Source organism: Elephas maximus, chromosome 8 (assembly GCF_024166365.1).
Source record: "Elephas maximus indicus isolate mEleMax1 chromosome 8, mEleMax1 primary haplotype, whole genome shotgun sequence".
NCBI lineage: Eukaryota > Metazoa > Chordata > Mammalia > Proboscidea > Elephantidae > Elephas > Elephas maximus.
Window position 1 is genome coordinate 42,182,796 of NC_064826.1, and position 16,247 is coordinate 42,199,042.

At 37.3% G+C, this 16,247-nt stretch overlaps 1 protein-coding gene across 1 annotated transcript in view; it reads left to right on the forward strand.

The window, feature by feature from the left end:
- Window positions 1–16,247, forward strand: part of COG5 (component of oligomeric golgi complex 5) — a 317,777-nt gene that overhangs the window by 24,265 nt on the left and 277,265 nt on the right. Inside the window, exon 6 of the mRNA XM_049893477.1 lies at window positions 1,757–1,877. Coding sequence (XP_049749434.1) covers window positions 1,757–1,877 — 121 coding nt within the window. The remainder of the gene's footprint in view (window positions 1–1,756; window positions 1,878–16,247) is intronic.

Genomic DNA, 16,247 nt, shown 5'->3' on the forward strand with positions numbered 1-16,247 from the left:
GTCTTGCGTTTCTTCTCATGATTGCTAGAGATTCTACATTCTAAATGGTTCATCTAAAAATGTCAATTCTCAAAGCAAGAAACTGGTAACAGTGGTAGTTTCTGACAAGCGCATAGCTGGAATATAGAAATGAGAGGGTGACTTTTCAATGTTATTCACTTTTTAACTTTTGAATTTTAAATCATGTCCTTGTATTACCTGTTCAGAAAATAGAATAACGTTTACTTAAAAGATAAAGATGCCCAAGTGTTCTGATTTCTGGGGTGGTAATTCTTACTCAATGTTCTTTAATTATTTCAAGTACTTCAAATTATACCAAAAACCAACCCCGTTGCCGTTGAGTTGATTCCTACCCATAGCACCCCTGTAGGACAGAGTAGAGCTGCCCCATAGGTTTTCCAAGGAGCGGCTGGTGGATTTGAACTGTTGAGCTTTCGGTTAGCAGCCATAGCTCTTAACTACTGCACCACCAGGGCTCCCACTGTGCCAGCGGGGCTCCATATAGGTTATTAGGTCTGTCGCCTCTTCCTCACTCTCCCTAAGGCAACTGCCCTGATCAGCATCTGTAATAAAGTGCCCTGAAATACATAATACATGAATCTTAATTTCTTATCTTAGTCTTTTGGATAGGTAAAAACCCAGTATTAGAAAAGGGAATAGGAGGTGACCTCAAAGTATGTGAGATAGTTAATTTTTTTAGTAATCTCTTTCACGGAAATGCTGGTGGGTGGTGGTTAAGTGCTTCGGCTGCTAACCAAGAGGTCATCAGTTTGAATCCACCAGGTTCTCCTTGGAAACTCTATCGGGAAGTTCTACTCTGTCCTATAGGGTCGCTATGAGTTGGAATCAACTCGATGGCACTAGGTTTGGTTTTGTTGTACAATTTGTTGTTAGTGATAAAAATCATTAGAAAAATTCAAGTAGGACGTGTATTCTTTAAGGACTAGTGAAGTTGGGAGACGTTTTAAGACCCTTCTCCCAGGGTCCTAGAAAACAGAAATCAGGATTGGAAACAACAGGAGGCAGTAGTAGGAAACTAAACAATCTAGCACAGTGGTTGTCAACTTTGGCTGCACATTGGAACCACCTGGGAATATTAAGGAAAAATACTGATGTTTGGTTCCCACCCCGAGAGATTACGATTTACTTAATCAGGACTATGTCTTACATAGGAGCCCTGGTGACGCAGTGGTTAAGCACTTGGTTGCTAACCGAAAGGTCAGCAGTTCAAACCCACCAACCACTCCATGGGAGAAAGATGTGGCAGTCTGCTTCCATAAAGATCATAGCCTTGGAAACCCTATGGGACAGTTCTTCTCTGTCCTATAGGGGTCGCTATGGCAATAGGTTTGGTTTTTTGGTTGTATCTTAGATTTTTTTTACACTACCCATTTGAATTTAATGTGCAGTCAAGGCTGAGGACTGCTGGCTTGGAAGAGAAAACTGGTCTAGGACTGAGAAGAGTTTCTAGGCTTTAAAGGTCCTCAACCCAAATTTTCTTTTTTTTTCCTTTTTTTTTAACCATTAAGGATAAATTGGTGTTTATTGTAGAAGGTAAATACAGTATTTTGTGTGTTTCCTAGGGAATTTGATGCTTATAAAACCTATGATTATTTAGATTTCTGATATGTGGGGAAAAAAGGCATGAATAAATCCTTAGCATTGGGGAAGAGTTGACAGATTCACATATTAACAGCAATAGTAATAAAATTTCATGGATGGACTGTACTTACTTAACATTGTGATATTTGCACAGGTTGCCTGTGATTTGCTTCGGAGGATAATACGCATCTTGTATCTCAGTAAGAGACTCCAAGGACAACTGCAGGGGGGAAGCAGAGAGATAACAAAAGCTGCTCAGAGTCTCAATGAACTTGGTAAGTCCTTTTTTGATTCAAGTGTAGAGTTTTAAGAACTTTAAGTCACTTAATTTGTTGAATTTTGTTATCACCTTTAACAAATATTATTGTACAAATTTATGTCAATAATTGGATATGTATAGTATTGCCAGACTTTTCATTAGTTGATCTTTTGGAAGTGCAGTTTATTTTTTAAATGATAATACAGTAGAATTCACCTATTTTTGCCATACAGTTCTGTGGTTTTTAACACATGTATAAATTCATGTGACCACCATCACCGCCGCCATAGTCATGATACAGAGCACTTTATCCTCCCCCCAAATTCCCTCATGCTCTCCTTTTATAGTCACACCCTCCCCCTTCCCTTAACCTTGGCAACCATGGATCTGTTCTCCATCATTTTTTGTCTTTTTTGAGAATGTCACATAAATGGAATCATATGGTATGTAAGGTGGCATCTTTTACTCAGCATAATACCTTTGAGATTCATCCAAGTTGTTATGTGTACCATTAGTTTGTTACTTGGTATTGCTCAGTATTCCGTAGCGTGGAAGTAACACACTTTGTTTATCCATTCACCAGTTTAAGGACATTTGGGTTATTTCTAGTTTTTGGTGATTATGAATAGAGCTGCTATTTGTATACATGTTTTTGTGTGAACATAAGTTTTCATTTCTCTAGGGGAAATATTAAGGGGAAACATTATATTTTAGGTGACAGATCCCATGTTGATATTGTGATAAGAAGATTTATTTAATCCATTTCTTCATTTGTCCATTCTTTTCTCAAACATTTAGAACAGGCCCTTGGCATTCAAGAGTTTGATGTTCATGGTTTGTCTATTAACAAGCTGCAAGGGCCGTGATGAAGCAATTCAAAATTTTTCAGGAAAAAATTTTGAGTAGCTAGTGAATGTATATAGACTTTCCCAGCACCTGCATTCTCACGAGGTTTTTTTTTTTTTTTTCCCAATGGCTACCTAGTAGTGTTCCTGAAGTGGCTATGTTCTGTGGTGTTTGTACATTTGTGGATTCAGAAGGTCTTTGATTATATCCATTCCAGATATCAGGATTCTCTGTATCAAGCAGTGTACTTTGAAAGTAATTATGCCAAAAGAGTATCAGAAAGATGAGCATTACATATTCTATCTGAATATTGTTGTCTTAGATATTTTAATTACATAGTCATGCAGTAATACTTTTTTCATATTCTTTACTGACCAAAAAAAAAAGGAATATCATTCACAAATCATGCTTTAACAACCTTTCAGTGGTATAATACTCAAATATAGGTGTTGCTCAAGCACATCTGTGGGAATATGTCTAGTTTATAATTTAGTATGCTTGGAATATATTGTGTAAAAAGTTAATTTTTAAGAAGCGAGCAGTGCTTGAGCGTTATTTTCACAGTATGTGCTAAAATTTAGTGTTGTTAGGTGCTGTCAAGTCAGTTCCAACTCCTAGCGCCCCTGTGTACGACAGAATGAAACATTGCCTGGTGCTGCGCCATCTTCAATCATTGCTATCCTTAAGCCCATCGTTGCAGCCACTATGTCAGTCTATTTTGTTGAAGGTCTTCTTCTTATTCCCTGACCCTCTATTTTACCATGCATGATGTCCTTCTCCAGGGACGTGATAACATGTCCAAAGTACTTGAGATGAAGTCTCGTCGCCCTCTCTTCTAAGGAGCATTCTGACTGTACTACTTCCAAGACAGATTTGTTCATTTTTCTGGCGGTCCGTAGTATATTCAATATTCTTTGCCAACACCATAATTCAAAGGCATCAATTCTTCTGTCATCCTTATTCGTTGTCCAGCTTTCACATGTATGTGAGGTGATTGAAAATACCGTGGCTTGGGTCAGATGCACCTTAGTCCTCAAGTGGCATCTTTGTTTTTTTAACACTTTAAAGAAGTCTTTTGCAGCAGATTTGCCTAATGCAATATACGTAGTTTAATTTCTTGACTGTTGCTTCCATGGGCATCGATTGTGGATTCAGGTAAAATGAAATCCTTGAGAACTTCAATATTTTCTCCGGTTATCATTATGTTGTGTCTCGGTCCAGTTGTGAGTATTTTTATGTTCTTTACATTGAGGTGTAGTCCATATTGACAGCTGTAGTCTTTGGTCTTCATCAGTAAGTGCTTCAGGTCCTCTTCACTTTCAGCAAGCAAGGTTGTGTCATCTGCATATTCCAGGTTGTTAATGAGTCTTCCTCCAATCCTGATGCCACATTGTTCTTCGTATAGTCCAGCTTCTTGGATTATTTGCTCAGCATACAGATTGAGGAAAGTCTGGTGGTGCAGTGGTTAAGAGTTTGGCTGCTAACCAAAAGGTTGGCAGTTGGAATCTACCAGGTGCTCCTTGGAAACCCTATGGGGCAATTCTACTCTGCCCTGTAGGGTTGCTATGAGTCGGAAATGACTTGACGGCAATGGGTTTTTTTTTTTTTTTAATTTGTTTAAATTAATTTTGCTTTATGCCCCGTAGGGTTTCCAGGAGTGGCTGGCTGATTCGAACTGCCAGCCTTTTGGTTAGCAGCCAAGCTCTCAACCACTCTGCCACCAGGGCTCCACAGATTGAATAAGTATGGTGGAAGGGTACAATCCTGACACACACCTTTCCTGATTTTAAACCGTGCAGTATCCCTGTGTTCTGTTCAAATGACTGCCTCTTAGTCTATGTACAGGTTCCTCATGAGCATAATTAAGTGTTCTGGAATTCCCATTCTTCGCAGTGTTATCCATAATTTGCTATGATCCATGCAGTCGAATGCTGTTGCATAGTCAATAAAACACAGGTAAACATCTTTCCGATATTCTCTGCTTTCAACCGAGATCCATTTGACACCAGCAGTGATATTTCTCGTTCCATGTCCTCTTCTGAATCCAGCTTGAATTTCTAGTTCCCTGTCAACGTAATGCTGCAGCCACTTTTGAATTATCTTCAGCAAAATTTAACTCGCATGTGATATTAATGATATTATGTGGTAATTTCTGCATTCTGTTGGATCACCTTTCTTTGGAATGGGCACAGATACGGATCTCTTCCAGTTGGTTGGCCAGGTAGCTGTCTTCCAAACCTCTTGGCATTGACTAGTGAGCGCCTCCAGTGCTGCATCTGTTTGTTGAAACATCTCAGTTGGTGTTCTGTCAATTCCTGGAGCCTTATTTTTCACTAAAGTCTTAAGTGCAGCTTAGACTTCAGCTTTCAGTGTCGTTGATTCTTGATTATATGCTATTTTCTGAAATGGCTGAGCATTGAACAGTTCTTTTTGAAACAGTGACTCTGAGTATTCCTTCTGACTTCTTTTGATGCTCCCTTCGTTGTTCAATATTTTGCGCTTAGAATCCTTCAATACTGCAACTTGAGGCATGAATTTTTTCTTCAGTTCTTTCAGCTTAAGAAATGCAGAACGTGTTCTTCCCTTTTGCTTTTCTAACTCCAGGTCCTTACAGATTTTATTATAATACTTTGACTTTCAAGTCGCCCTTCGATATCTTCTGTTCAGCTCTTTTACTTTATCATTTCTTCCATGTCTTTAGCTGCTCTACGTTGAAGAGCAAGTTTCAGAGTCTCTTTTGACATCCTTTTCAGTCTCTTCTTTCTTTCCTGTCTTTTTAAAGATTTTTTATTCTTTATATATGATGTCCTTGATGTCATCCCACAACTTGTATTGTCTTTGGTTATTAGTGTTCAGTGCATCAAATCTGCTCTTGAGGTGGTCTCTGAATTCAGGTGGGATATACTCAAGGTTGTACTTTGGCTGTCATGAGCTTGTCCTAGTTTTTTTTCAGCTTCAGCTTGAACCTGCATATGAGCAATTAACGATCTGTTCGGCATTCAGCCCCTGGCCTTGTTCTGACTTATGATACTGAGTTTTTCCATCATCTCTTCCCACAGATGTAGTCGACTTGATTTGATTCCTCTGTATTCCATCCAGTGAGGTCCATTTGTATAGTCACCATTTATGTTGTTGAGAAAAGGTATTTGTAATGAATAAGTTATTGGTCTTGCAAAATTCTGTCATGCGATCCCCAGTGTTGTACTGTGGTGGCTTGCGTGTTGCTGTGATGCTGGAAGCTGTGCCACAGGTATTTCAAATACTAGCAGGGTCATCCATGGTGGGCAGGTTTCAGGGGAGTTTCCATACTAAGACAGACTAGGAAGAAGGACCTGGTGATCTAAAGAAAAAATTGGCCTGTGAAAACCTTATGAATAGCAGCAGAACATTGTCTGATATAGTGTTGGAAATGAGCTCCTCAGGTTGGAAGGCACTCAAAATACGACTGGGAAAGAGCTGCCTCCTCAAAGTAGTGCTAAACTTAGGAGTATAAAAATTCTAACATCAGCTGCTATTTTTTGCTCTATCACATTTAATTCTATGCTTCAAAAATAATCTGCAGTGTAATGGAGCCATTAAAAAACAAATACAAATCATTACAAGGTTTATTATGTATATTCGTCATTGCCGATACTCTTTCCTAATAAAAATTTGCTAGATTTTGATTATGATTACTGCCTTTTCTAGACTCAACAGATGCTATAATATAAATGGTGATTATGTAGTCTTTTTTAAAAAAGCAGGCACAGGTATTAATCATAATGTTCTAAGTTAGTGCAACGCCGAGCATAAACCCATTATCCTTCTGGTGTCATGTTGGCTTTACCCAGAACTTTGGTAAATATTAAATGTTATGAGGTTGTTAAAAAAGTATAGGTTATGTTGGAATTTTCTCAAAATTGCTGTTTTAATTTAAATTTTTAAAGCTTTGTGGATTATGTGCTATTTTTACAAAGATACCGTATCTTCAATATTCATGATTGATTCAATCTTGGCAAATCCTGACATTGTTAACTAACAAGGAGAAGCTAAGAGGAAGAGAAATAAAGTTTCTACATTTGAAATTAATATTTTTAAAAAAGTAGTAATTTGGCAGTCTATTGCACATGTATACTAAATGGTATTTGTTATTGAAACATTTCTAAAATTATCAATGTCTATGTCAGTATGGTTCTTATTATGACAAAATGATTAGGAGAGGTATGTATACATAGCCACTTTAACTTAAAACCAATCTCTTAAACTTGAAAGACCTGGAGGCTTGAATTGGGGTACCCCAGTGAATTGGGGCAGCCAGATGAAATATTAGGGTATATGTCTTAATCATCGGAAACCCTGGTGGCGTAGTGGTTAAGTGCTACAGCTGCTAAGCAAAAGGTCAGCAGTTCGAATCCGCCAGGTGCTCCTTGGAAAATCTACGGGGCAGTTCTACTCTGTCCTATAGGGTCGCTATGAGTCGGAATCGACTCGACGGCAGTGGGTTTGGGTTTGGTCTTAATTGTCTAGTGCTGCCATGACAGAAATACCACAAGTGGATGGCTTTAACAAAGTTTATTTCCACACAGTAAAGTAGTCTAAAAATCCAAATTCAAGGCATCAGCTCCAGGAGAAGGCTTTCTCTCTCTGTTGGCTCTGGAAGAAGGTCCTTGTCCTCAATCTTCCCGTGGTCGAGGAGCTTCTCAGGTGCAGGGACCCCAGGTCTAAAGGACACACTCTGCTCCTGGTGCTGCATTCTTGGTAGTATGAGGTCCCCAACTCTCCACTTGCTTCCCTTTACTTTTATGTCTTGAGAGATAAAGGTGGTGCAGGCCACACCCCAGGGAAACTCCCTTTACATTGGATCAGGGAGGTGACCCGAGTAAGGGTGGTGTTACAATCCCACCCTAACCCTCTCAACATAAAATTACAATCACAAAATGGGGACAACCACACAACACTGGGATTCATGGCCTAACCAAGTTGATACACACATTTTTGAGGGGATGTAATTCAATCCATTGTAGTATACCACATGAAACACTGGATTTGAGACAAATCGTTTTTTAATCCTGATTAGACATGTTAGGGTAAGTAGATACCATAACACGTCTAATCAGGGTTAGGTTGCATCATTTTGTATTACTAGGCTTGCTTTCATAATCATATGACTTCATTTTCTAGGTGGTTCTTGTCTTATGAGCATTCATTTTTTGCCCCTCAGTTGTATGGTAAGCGTTGAACGATCATGACTAGATTTTTAATATGAGTTCAGGTAATGACATAATACACCTGAGAATGAGAAAAACACCAATTTGGCATTTGGAGAGGGTGTTGCTAACCAGCAAACAATACAATGGTGGTTTCAGAAATTTCTCTCTGGAGACAAGAGCCTTCAAAATGAGCCTTGAGGAAAACCAAAATCTGTCATAAAGACGATAAATTGAAAGAATTGTTGGAAAGCAACCCTAGAACAACAGTTTCAAATCTTCTAACAGACTTGGGAATATCTCCTATGACTGTTTCCTGCCATTTGGATGCCATTGGAAAAATGGAAAAGTTGGACAAATGAATCAACACGAATTGACAGAAAATCAGAAATTTGAACATTTAGAGGTGTGCTCAGCGCTGGTAACCCACAACAAAAATGAGCCTTTTTTGCAATGTATGGTTACTTGTGATGAGAAATGGATATTGTTTGACAATAATAAACAATCTAGGCAATGGTTAGATATAGAGCAGTTTCCAACATCTTACCCAGAATAACCGCTGCATCCAAAAAATGTTATGGTGACTGTATGGTAGTTTGCAAAAGGCATAATCCATTATTCTTTTTTTGCAACAAGGGCAAACAATCAGTGCAAACTTAGACTGTGAGGAAATTGATTGTATGCATAAAAAAATTCAACAGCGATGGACCAGTTCTGCTGCATGACAACGCCCAACTGTGCAATTCTCAAACCACTCTTTGAAAATTAATGGAGTGAAGTTATGAGATTTTGCTGCCCCCATCCTCTCCTCCCCTCTTACTCACCTGACATCTCCCCAACAGATTATCACCTTTTCAAACACTTGGAACTCTTCATACGTAATAAAAGATTCATAAATGAAGGAGACGTAGTTGAAGCATTTGAGCAGTTTACTGTCTCAGAAGATGAAGAATTTTTAAAAAGAGGAATATATAATGTAACATCATGTTGGCACAAGATAATTGAACATAATGGAGCATATTTTGATTAAATAAATTTGTTTTATCTCAATATATAATGTTTTCAGTTTTCCTTCAAGACCCGACATTTCATGTGGTACACGCTAATACATTGTCATGCAGACATTAAATATATTCTGAGGGGTTGGGGAAAGGTGGAGTGACTGCTAAAGGGGTTTCTTTTGGGGCTGATGAAAACGTTCTGGACTTAGATGGGGTGATTGTTGTACAAACTTGTGAATATACTAACAACCACTGAATGGTATACTTTAAAATGGTGAATTTTATGGTATGTGAATTACATATCAATTAAAGAGGTATGTTCTGGATCCTTAGGGACAATTATCTCATACTGATACCTTTTCATTTTTTTGAATTGGGATATAAGCGATGTAAATGGCACATATTGAAAATGTACAATTTGATAAGTTTTGACTTTTGTATTCATCTGTGAAACCCTCACTAAAATCATAACCTCCAACAGTTTCCTCATGTTCCTTTGTAATCTTTCCCAGGCAACTACTAATCTACCTTCTATCACAGTAGATTAGTTTGTATTTTCTAGAATTTTATACAAATAGAATCATACAGTGCGTACTTTCTTGTCTAGCTTCTTTCACTCAGCATAATTCTTTTGAAATTCATCCATGTTGTTGAGCATATCAGTTTATTCCTTTTTATTGCTGAGTAGTATGGATATATGCATGGGTGGATCACAGTTTCTTTTCCATTCATCTATTGATTGACAATTGGGTTGTTTCTAGTTCCTGAGTATTACAAATAGAGCTACTATGAACATTGATGTAGAAGGCTTTGTATGGACATATGCATTCATTTCTCTTGCATACATACCTAGGAATAGAATGGCTGGATCATATGATAGGTGTATGTTTAACTTTTAAAAAACTGCTAAGGTGCTTATTAAAGTAGCTGTAACATTTTAAATCTCTACCTGATGAGTGCTTAACTGTTGTATCACTAGGGCTCCTTTCCTCCAGGGGTATTATTATTATTATATTTATGCTTATTTTATAGAAAAGGGAATTAAGGCTTAGATAAATTCACTCATTCATTCAACCAGTATTTATTGAATGCCTGGTATGTGCCACATGTTGTTGTAGACACTGAAGATACATCACTGAACAAAACAGAAAACTTCCTGCTCTTTATAGAGTGTATATTCTAGTGGAGCCAAAGGTCACACACCTGGTATATCTGTGAAAATCTGATTCCAGAGTCTGAGCTCCTAACCACCAATGCTGTACTACTTTTCTCAAATTGTGGTAACATTTAATTGCTTCACAAAAGGTATTGCTGTTGTTGGAAGATTTCCCAGTGTCCTTTTTTTAAAAAAAGGATAAAAATCACATTTTTATTCTATTCTCTAAGAATACCTTAAATACAAAAGTAGTCTAAATGTGTGTATATTACAATTATGTGAAAATGAGAAAATGAACATTGATTAAAGTACAATAGCCTAGTATTAACAACTAAGATATAAAATATTTGTATGTTAACATATATATATATATATATATATAAGATATGACATGATAACATGGTAAATATATTTTATGTTGTGATCATGGATTGCCTGTTCTTAGTGACTTAGTGTTCTATATCAAAGTTTTATTGGGTCATTATCTTAGCTTCTTAGTGCTGCTGTAACAGAAATACGCCAAGTGGGTGACTTTAAATAACAGAAATTTATTTTCTTACAGTTTAGGAGGCTAGAAGTCCACATTCAGGGAACTAACTATAGGGGAGAAGGCTTTGTCTGTGAGTTCTGGGCTAAGGTCCTTGTCTTAGCTTCTGTAGCTCCAGCCTTCCTCAGTCCTTTGGCGATTATCTCATGGCATCTGTCTTCAGCCTGTTTGTGCTCACTTGTCTCTGGGTCTGTGCTACTCCTTATAATTCAGAGGTGAGTGGGTTTAGGACACACCCTACACTGATACGGGCCATTAACACAACAAAGAAAACCCAATTCCTGAACTGGATTATGTTCACAGTATAGGGGTTAGGATTCTGTTTTAGGCTGGGTTCTCTAGAGAAGCAAAACCAGTAAAGTGTGTAAATATCTACATAAAGAGATTTGTATCAAGGAAATGGTTGTAGAGGCTGGAAATCCAAAATCCATAGGTCACGCTGGAGGCTTCTCCTGATTCAGATAGTTGCAGAGGCTGGTGAACCCAAGATCAGCAGGCAAGACTGCAGGTAAGCTGCTAGCTAAAGTGCCAGGAACCGGAGGTCAGTCAAATAGGAGCCAGCTGCAAGATCCAGAGTGATCAAAAGCCCACAAGCCTTGCCACAGAGCCCACTTATATTCAGTGCAGGCCACATGCCCAAGAAACTACCTTTCTCCTGATTGGCTACTCATAGCAGATCCCATCATGGAGGTGATCACATTATATCAAATCTCATCAGGGAAGTGATCACATCATCATACAACTGCCAAACTACTTTATAACTGCCAAATCACTGAGAATCACGGCCCAGCCAAATTGACACACGACCTTAAGGATCGCAGATTCTAATACAGATTTTGGGAAAACACAGTTCAGTCCATCACACTATTTAAATATTCCTTTTTTTAAAGTATAATCCAATTGTGAATTATAATTAAGCAATTGGGTATAGTAGAAAGTATTTTCTTCATTAATTTTTTATTGCTATCGTTTCTCTTCTGTTTTAGAATTTTGTTGCTAAGCTGCAGTATATTAACACCATGTATCATGAGAAAACATTCTTAAAGAAGACAAAATTTATCACAGAGGCATTTTATGAGATTTATTGTGAAAAGAAGAGGTAACATAAGCTTGTTTCATCCCTTATGTTCTTCTTATAGCTAATATTTTCTCAATCTGATAAAACAATACTTACAGGCAAACATTCTGATATTTATGCACAGGTGAAAGTAAATATGATTTATATAATATTTCCCGTATAATAGGTACCCAATAGTTATTAAACTAATAAATGTTTTTTGAGATGTTTAAAGATATAGATGGTGAAAATTTTAGAACGTTTTAATATTTCAAGCTTATTAAAGTTGTTAATTGATAGGAAAAGTTATAAATATGCCATGAATCTGTTTCCAATATTAAATTAGGTTTGTCTTCATTATAATGAGGTGACTTGATTATTAAATGCATTTAATATATAGGGTTTTTTTGTGACAACTTTGATATAGGGAATTCAATATGCATTTTAAACTTACAATTTAATCACACAGGATGAGGAACATTTTCAATAAGTTCATTTGGTTACCTGGTCTTTAAATTCCTCATGTACTACGTGACTGGGTTTAACTGCCACCAGGTGGAGATGATGATGTGCTTACATCCAAGTGGTCAGAATAATGGGCTCATCCTTAGGTATGGGTTTACATGTCATAGAGAGAAGCATATTTTAATGCATACACCATACCCTCTTTTTTTTTTTTTAACTAGCTTTGAAATTAATGTTACTAAATTTTTTAAACAACTGAAACCCATACAGAATCTATGATCCTATTTTATTGGTTCTGTCTTTCATCATGTAGTGTCAAAAAAAGAAAACAAAAACAAGATAATATCCTGACAGAAACAAGTAGCCCACTTTTCATAATCTTTCGTACCTTGTTTTTCATCCATTTCAAAGTTGCAGTAGCATTTCTAGGTATGTGTTTTATTCCATATGGTTGGTTAGTAGTGCTATGGAAGCTGTGTATTTTACCTTACTGTTTGCCAGCCCCTGCTGGTACATTATCACTGTGTGAGAACTATTTAGTGAAAGGTTTTCAAACTAGTAGTGTATCACGTTTTCCATTTCTTGATTTTTAAGAGGTTATTTTGTTTTCTTGTTTCTCCGTTTGGACTCTTAAGCCAGCTGCTCTTTTCCATTCTAGTTCATATCACTAATAATATTAATTTTTTAAAAATTGAAATTTAAGTGTATACAAACATAAAAAGCAAATACAAAAACCTGCTGCCGTTGAGTTGATTCTCACTCGTAGCAACCCTGTAAGACAGTAGAACTGCCCTACAGGGTTTCCAAAAAGTGGCTGTTGAATTTGAATGGACAATGTTTTAGTTAGCAGCTGAGCTCTTAACCATTGCACCGCCAGGGCTCCATACAAACATAGTACCTCAGAAATATAAGCTTCTTATTTAAATGATTTTTCCTTTAAAATGGTATCAACTGTCTTAATGAATTGCAACTTCATTCTAAGATTGTAAAAGAAGTTTAGGTGGGCTATTCTACTTTTGATTGACATTATACATCATTACTTTATGTGTAAAAAAGCCAAGAACAATATGAAATAGTTTTCATAAGTCTTTGGTTTGGTGAATTGAAATTGGCGATAACCAAAAAACCCCAAACCCGCTCCTGTTGAGTCAGTTCCGACTCATAGCTACCCTATGGGACAGAGTAGAACTGCCCCATAGAGTTTCCAAGGAGTGCCTGGTGGATTTGAACTGCTCACTTCTTGATTCGTAGCCGTAGCACTTAACCACTACACTACTAGGGTTTCCGAAATTGGCTATAGACTGAGTTAAAATGGTTCAATGTAAATTTATGATCATCGGTATACTTATAGAATTCTACATTTTAATGCCATGTAAACAACAGAGAATGCAGGCATGATCTTTTCAGAAACATGTTCAGGAAAATAAGATAAAGTTTTAATTTCTCTTGCTAGGAATTTGAAATCCCTTTTGATAAATCAGAACTGTGTTCTTTACCATATCCAAAAAGAAGATGATGCTTCTGAGACAGCTTTCTTATCACAACTAGGAATGTATTCAGTGGTTAGTGGTAACGATTTATATTCTTTCTATATAAATTATATTTAAAATAATTACATTTTGGAAAAAAATCCTGAAATCATTTTATCAGGCAAACCATTCTCTGAACCATAACGTTTATAGCATATAATACAAATGGCCAAGTTAGTTATGTAGGGATGTATTTTATGACCAGTTATCCTGGAGAGTTCATCAAGAAGGTATGATGCTCAGAATCAAATGATGTGTAAGAGCTTTATGAAGGTTCTTCTATAGCAGTGACCGGTATTGGTAACATCTGTTTTGAATCATCTCCATATCTAAATTATGTGGTACAGGTCTCTGGAAATTGACTTGCTCAGTTATCGTGTTTATCCAGAATTGCTGCTTGAGAAAAATGCGGAATGTGCCAGCAACTATTCCTGAAGACCTCCTTCATATATTCCAGAAAATAACAATTGGATAGGATCTTTATTTTTCAAATAGGATGCCAACTCTTAAATCTTTATTTAGTTTCTAAAACATATGGTTGTATGTTTAGTGTAACGATTGACTTCTCAATTGCTTTCTCCCTTTCTGGCAGAGTCTCACTTTTGTTAAGTGTTAATCTTCCTAGTAATCTTGGACACAGTGAAGCACGCACCTCCCTGCTCCAAGGCTTCAATCATGTTGGTCTTGGTAGTTCGATTCTTCTTCATAATGGTTTAGAAATGGACATGTGACCCCATCTGGGCTAAGTAGGGAGGAGAGCTAGGAGAACTTTGGCAAGGTTTTTTTTTTTTTACTTTTGAAATGAATGGAGATGGAGGCTAGATACTATATTTATAAACTTAGAAGTTGAGATATGGTACTTGTCTATTTGCATCAATCGAACAGCCTCCAGATTTATTTACCAATCCATTTAGTTCTCTCATTTTTTGATTCACATTTTTTTTTTTTTTAATTTCTCTGGATATATCAGTAGTAATCCTATTTGAGTGATTAATATTGAAGTTCTGCCCTAAGAAAACATTAGAGTTAAAACAAAATAAAGTACACACAAACAAAACTCAGTTTTTTGTTTTTTAAATGTGTCCTGCCTCTTCTAGTGGAAGAAGAAAGTGCCAGAGTTCCCAGTTATATGATTTTTTGTTGACAAGAAATAGGTAGCTTTTTTATATACAGATATGAAATGTTAATTGATGGTTTTAAAGTAAGCAGCTGTAATGGGATACTGCTTCTGAAATATCCTGCTTACTCTATTTTTTTTAGATTTTTATTGTGCTTTAAGTGAAAGTTTACAAATCAAGCCAGTCTCTCATATAAAAATTTATATACACCTTGCTATATACTCCTAATTACTCTCCCCTCAATGAGACGGCAAACTCCCTCTCTCCACCCTGTATTCCCATGTCCATTCAGCTAACCTCTGTCCCCCTCTGCCCTCTCATTCCCTTCCAGACAGGAGCTACCCACAAGAAGCTCACTCCTCACCAGTACCATTTCCTATCTTACAGTCCAGTCCAATCCCTTTCCAAAGAGATGGCTTCAGGAATGGTTCCAGGCTTGGGCCAACAGAAGGTCTGGGGACCGTGACTTCTGGGGTCCTTCCAGTCTCAGTCAGACCATTAAGTCTGGTCTTTTTATGAAAATTTGAGGTCTGCATCCCACTGCTTTCCTGCTCCATCAGGGACTTTCTGTTGTGTTCCCTGTCGGGGCAATCATTGGTTGTAGCCGGGCACCATCTAGTTCTTCTGATCTCAGGATGAATGTAGTCCCTGATTCATGTGGCCCTTTTTGTCTCTTGGGCTCATAATTACCTTGTGTCTTTGGTGTTCATTTTCCTTTGTTCCAGGTAGGTTGAGACCAATTGATGCATCTTACATGGTTGCTTGCTAGCGTTTAAGACCCCAGATGCCACTCACCAAAGTGGGATGCAGAATGTTTTCTTAATACATTTTATTATGCAAATTGAACTAGATGTCCCCTGAAACCGTGGTCCCCAAGCCCCCGCCCCTGCTACTCTGGCCTTCGAAGCATTTGGTTTATTCAGGAAACTTCTCTGCTTTTGGTTTAGTCCAGTTGTGCTGACCTCTCCTCTATTGTGTGTTGTCTTTCCCTTCACCTAAAATAGTTCTTGTCTACTGCCTAATTAGTGAATACCCCTCTCCCTCCCTTCCTCCCCACTCTCGTAACCAACAAAGAATATTTTCTTTGTTTAAGCTATTTCTTGAGTTCTTCTAAGAGTGCTCTCACACAATATTTGTCCTTTTGCAGCTGACTAATTTCACTCAGCATAATGCCTTCCAGATTCCTCCATGTTATGAAATGTTTCACAGATTCATCATTATTCTTTATCAATGTGTAGTATTCCATTGTGTGAATATACCATAATTTATTTATCCATTTGTCTGTTGATGGGCACCTTGGTTGCTTCCATCTTTTTGCTGTTGTAAGCAGTGCTGCAATGAACATGGGTGTGCATATATCTGTTCGTTTAAAGGCTCTTATTTCTCTAGGATATATTCCAAGGAATGGAATTACTGGATCCTATTTTTTTTTATGGTAGTTCTATTTCTAGCTTTTTAAGGAAGCACCACATAGATTTCCA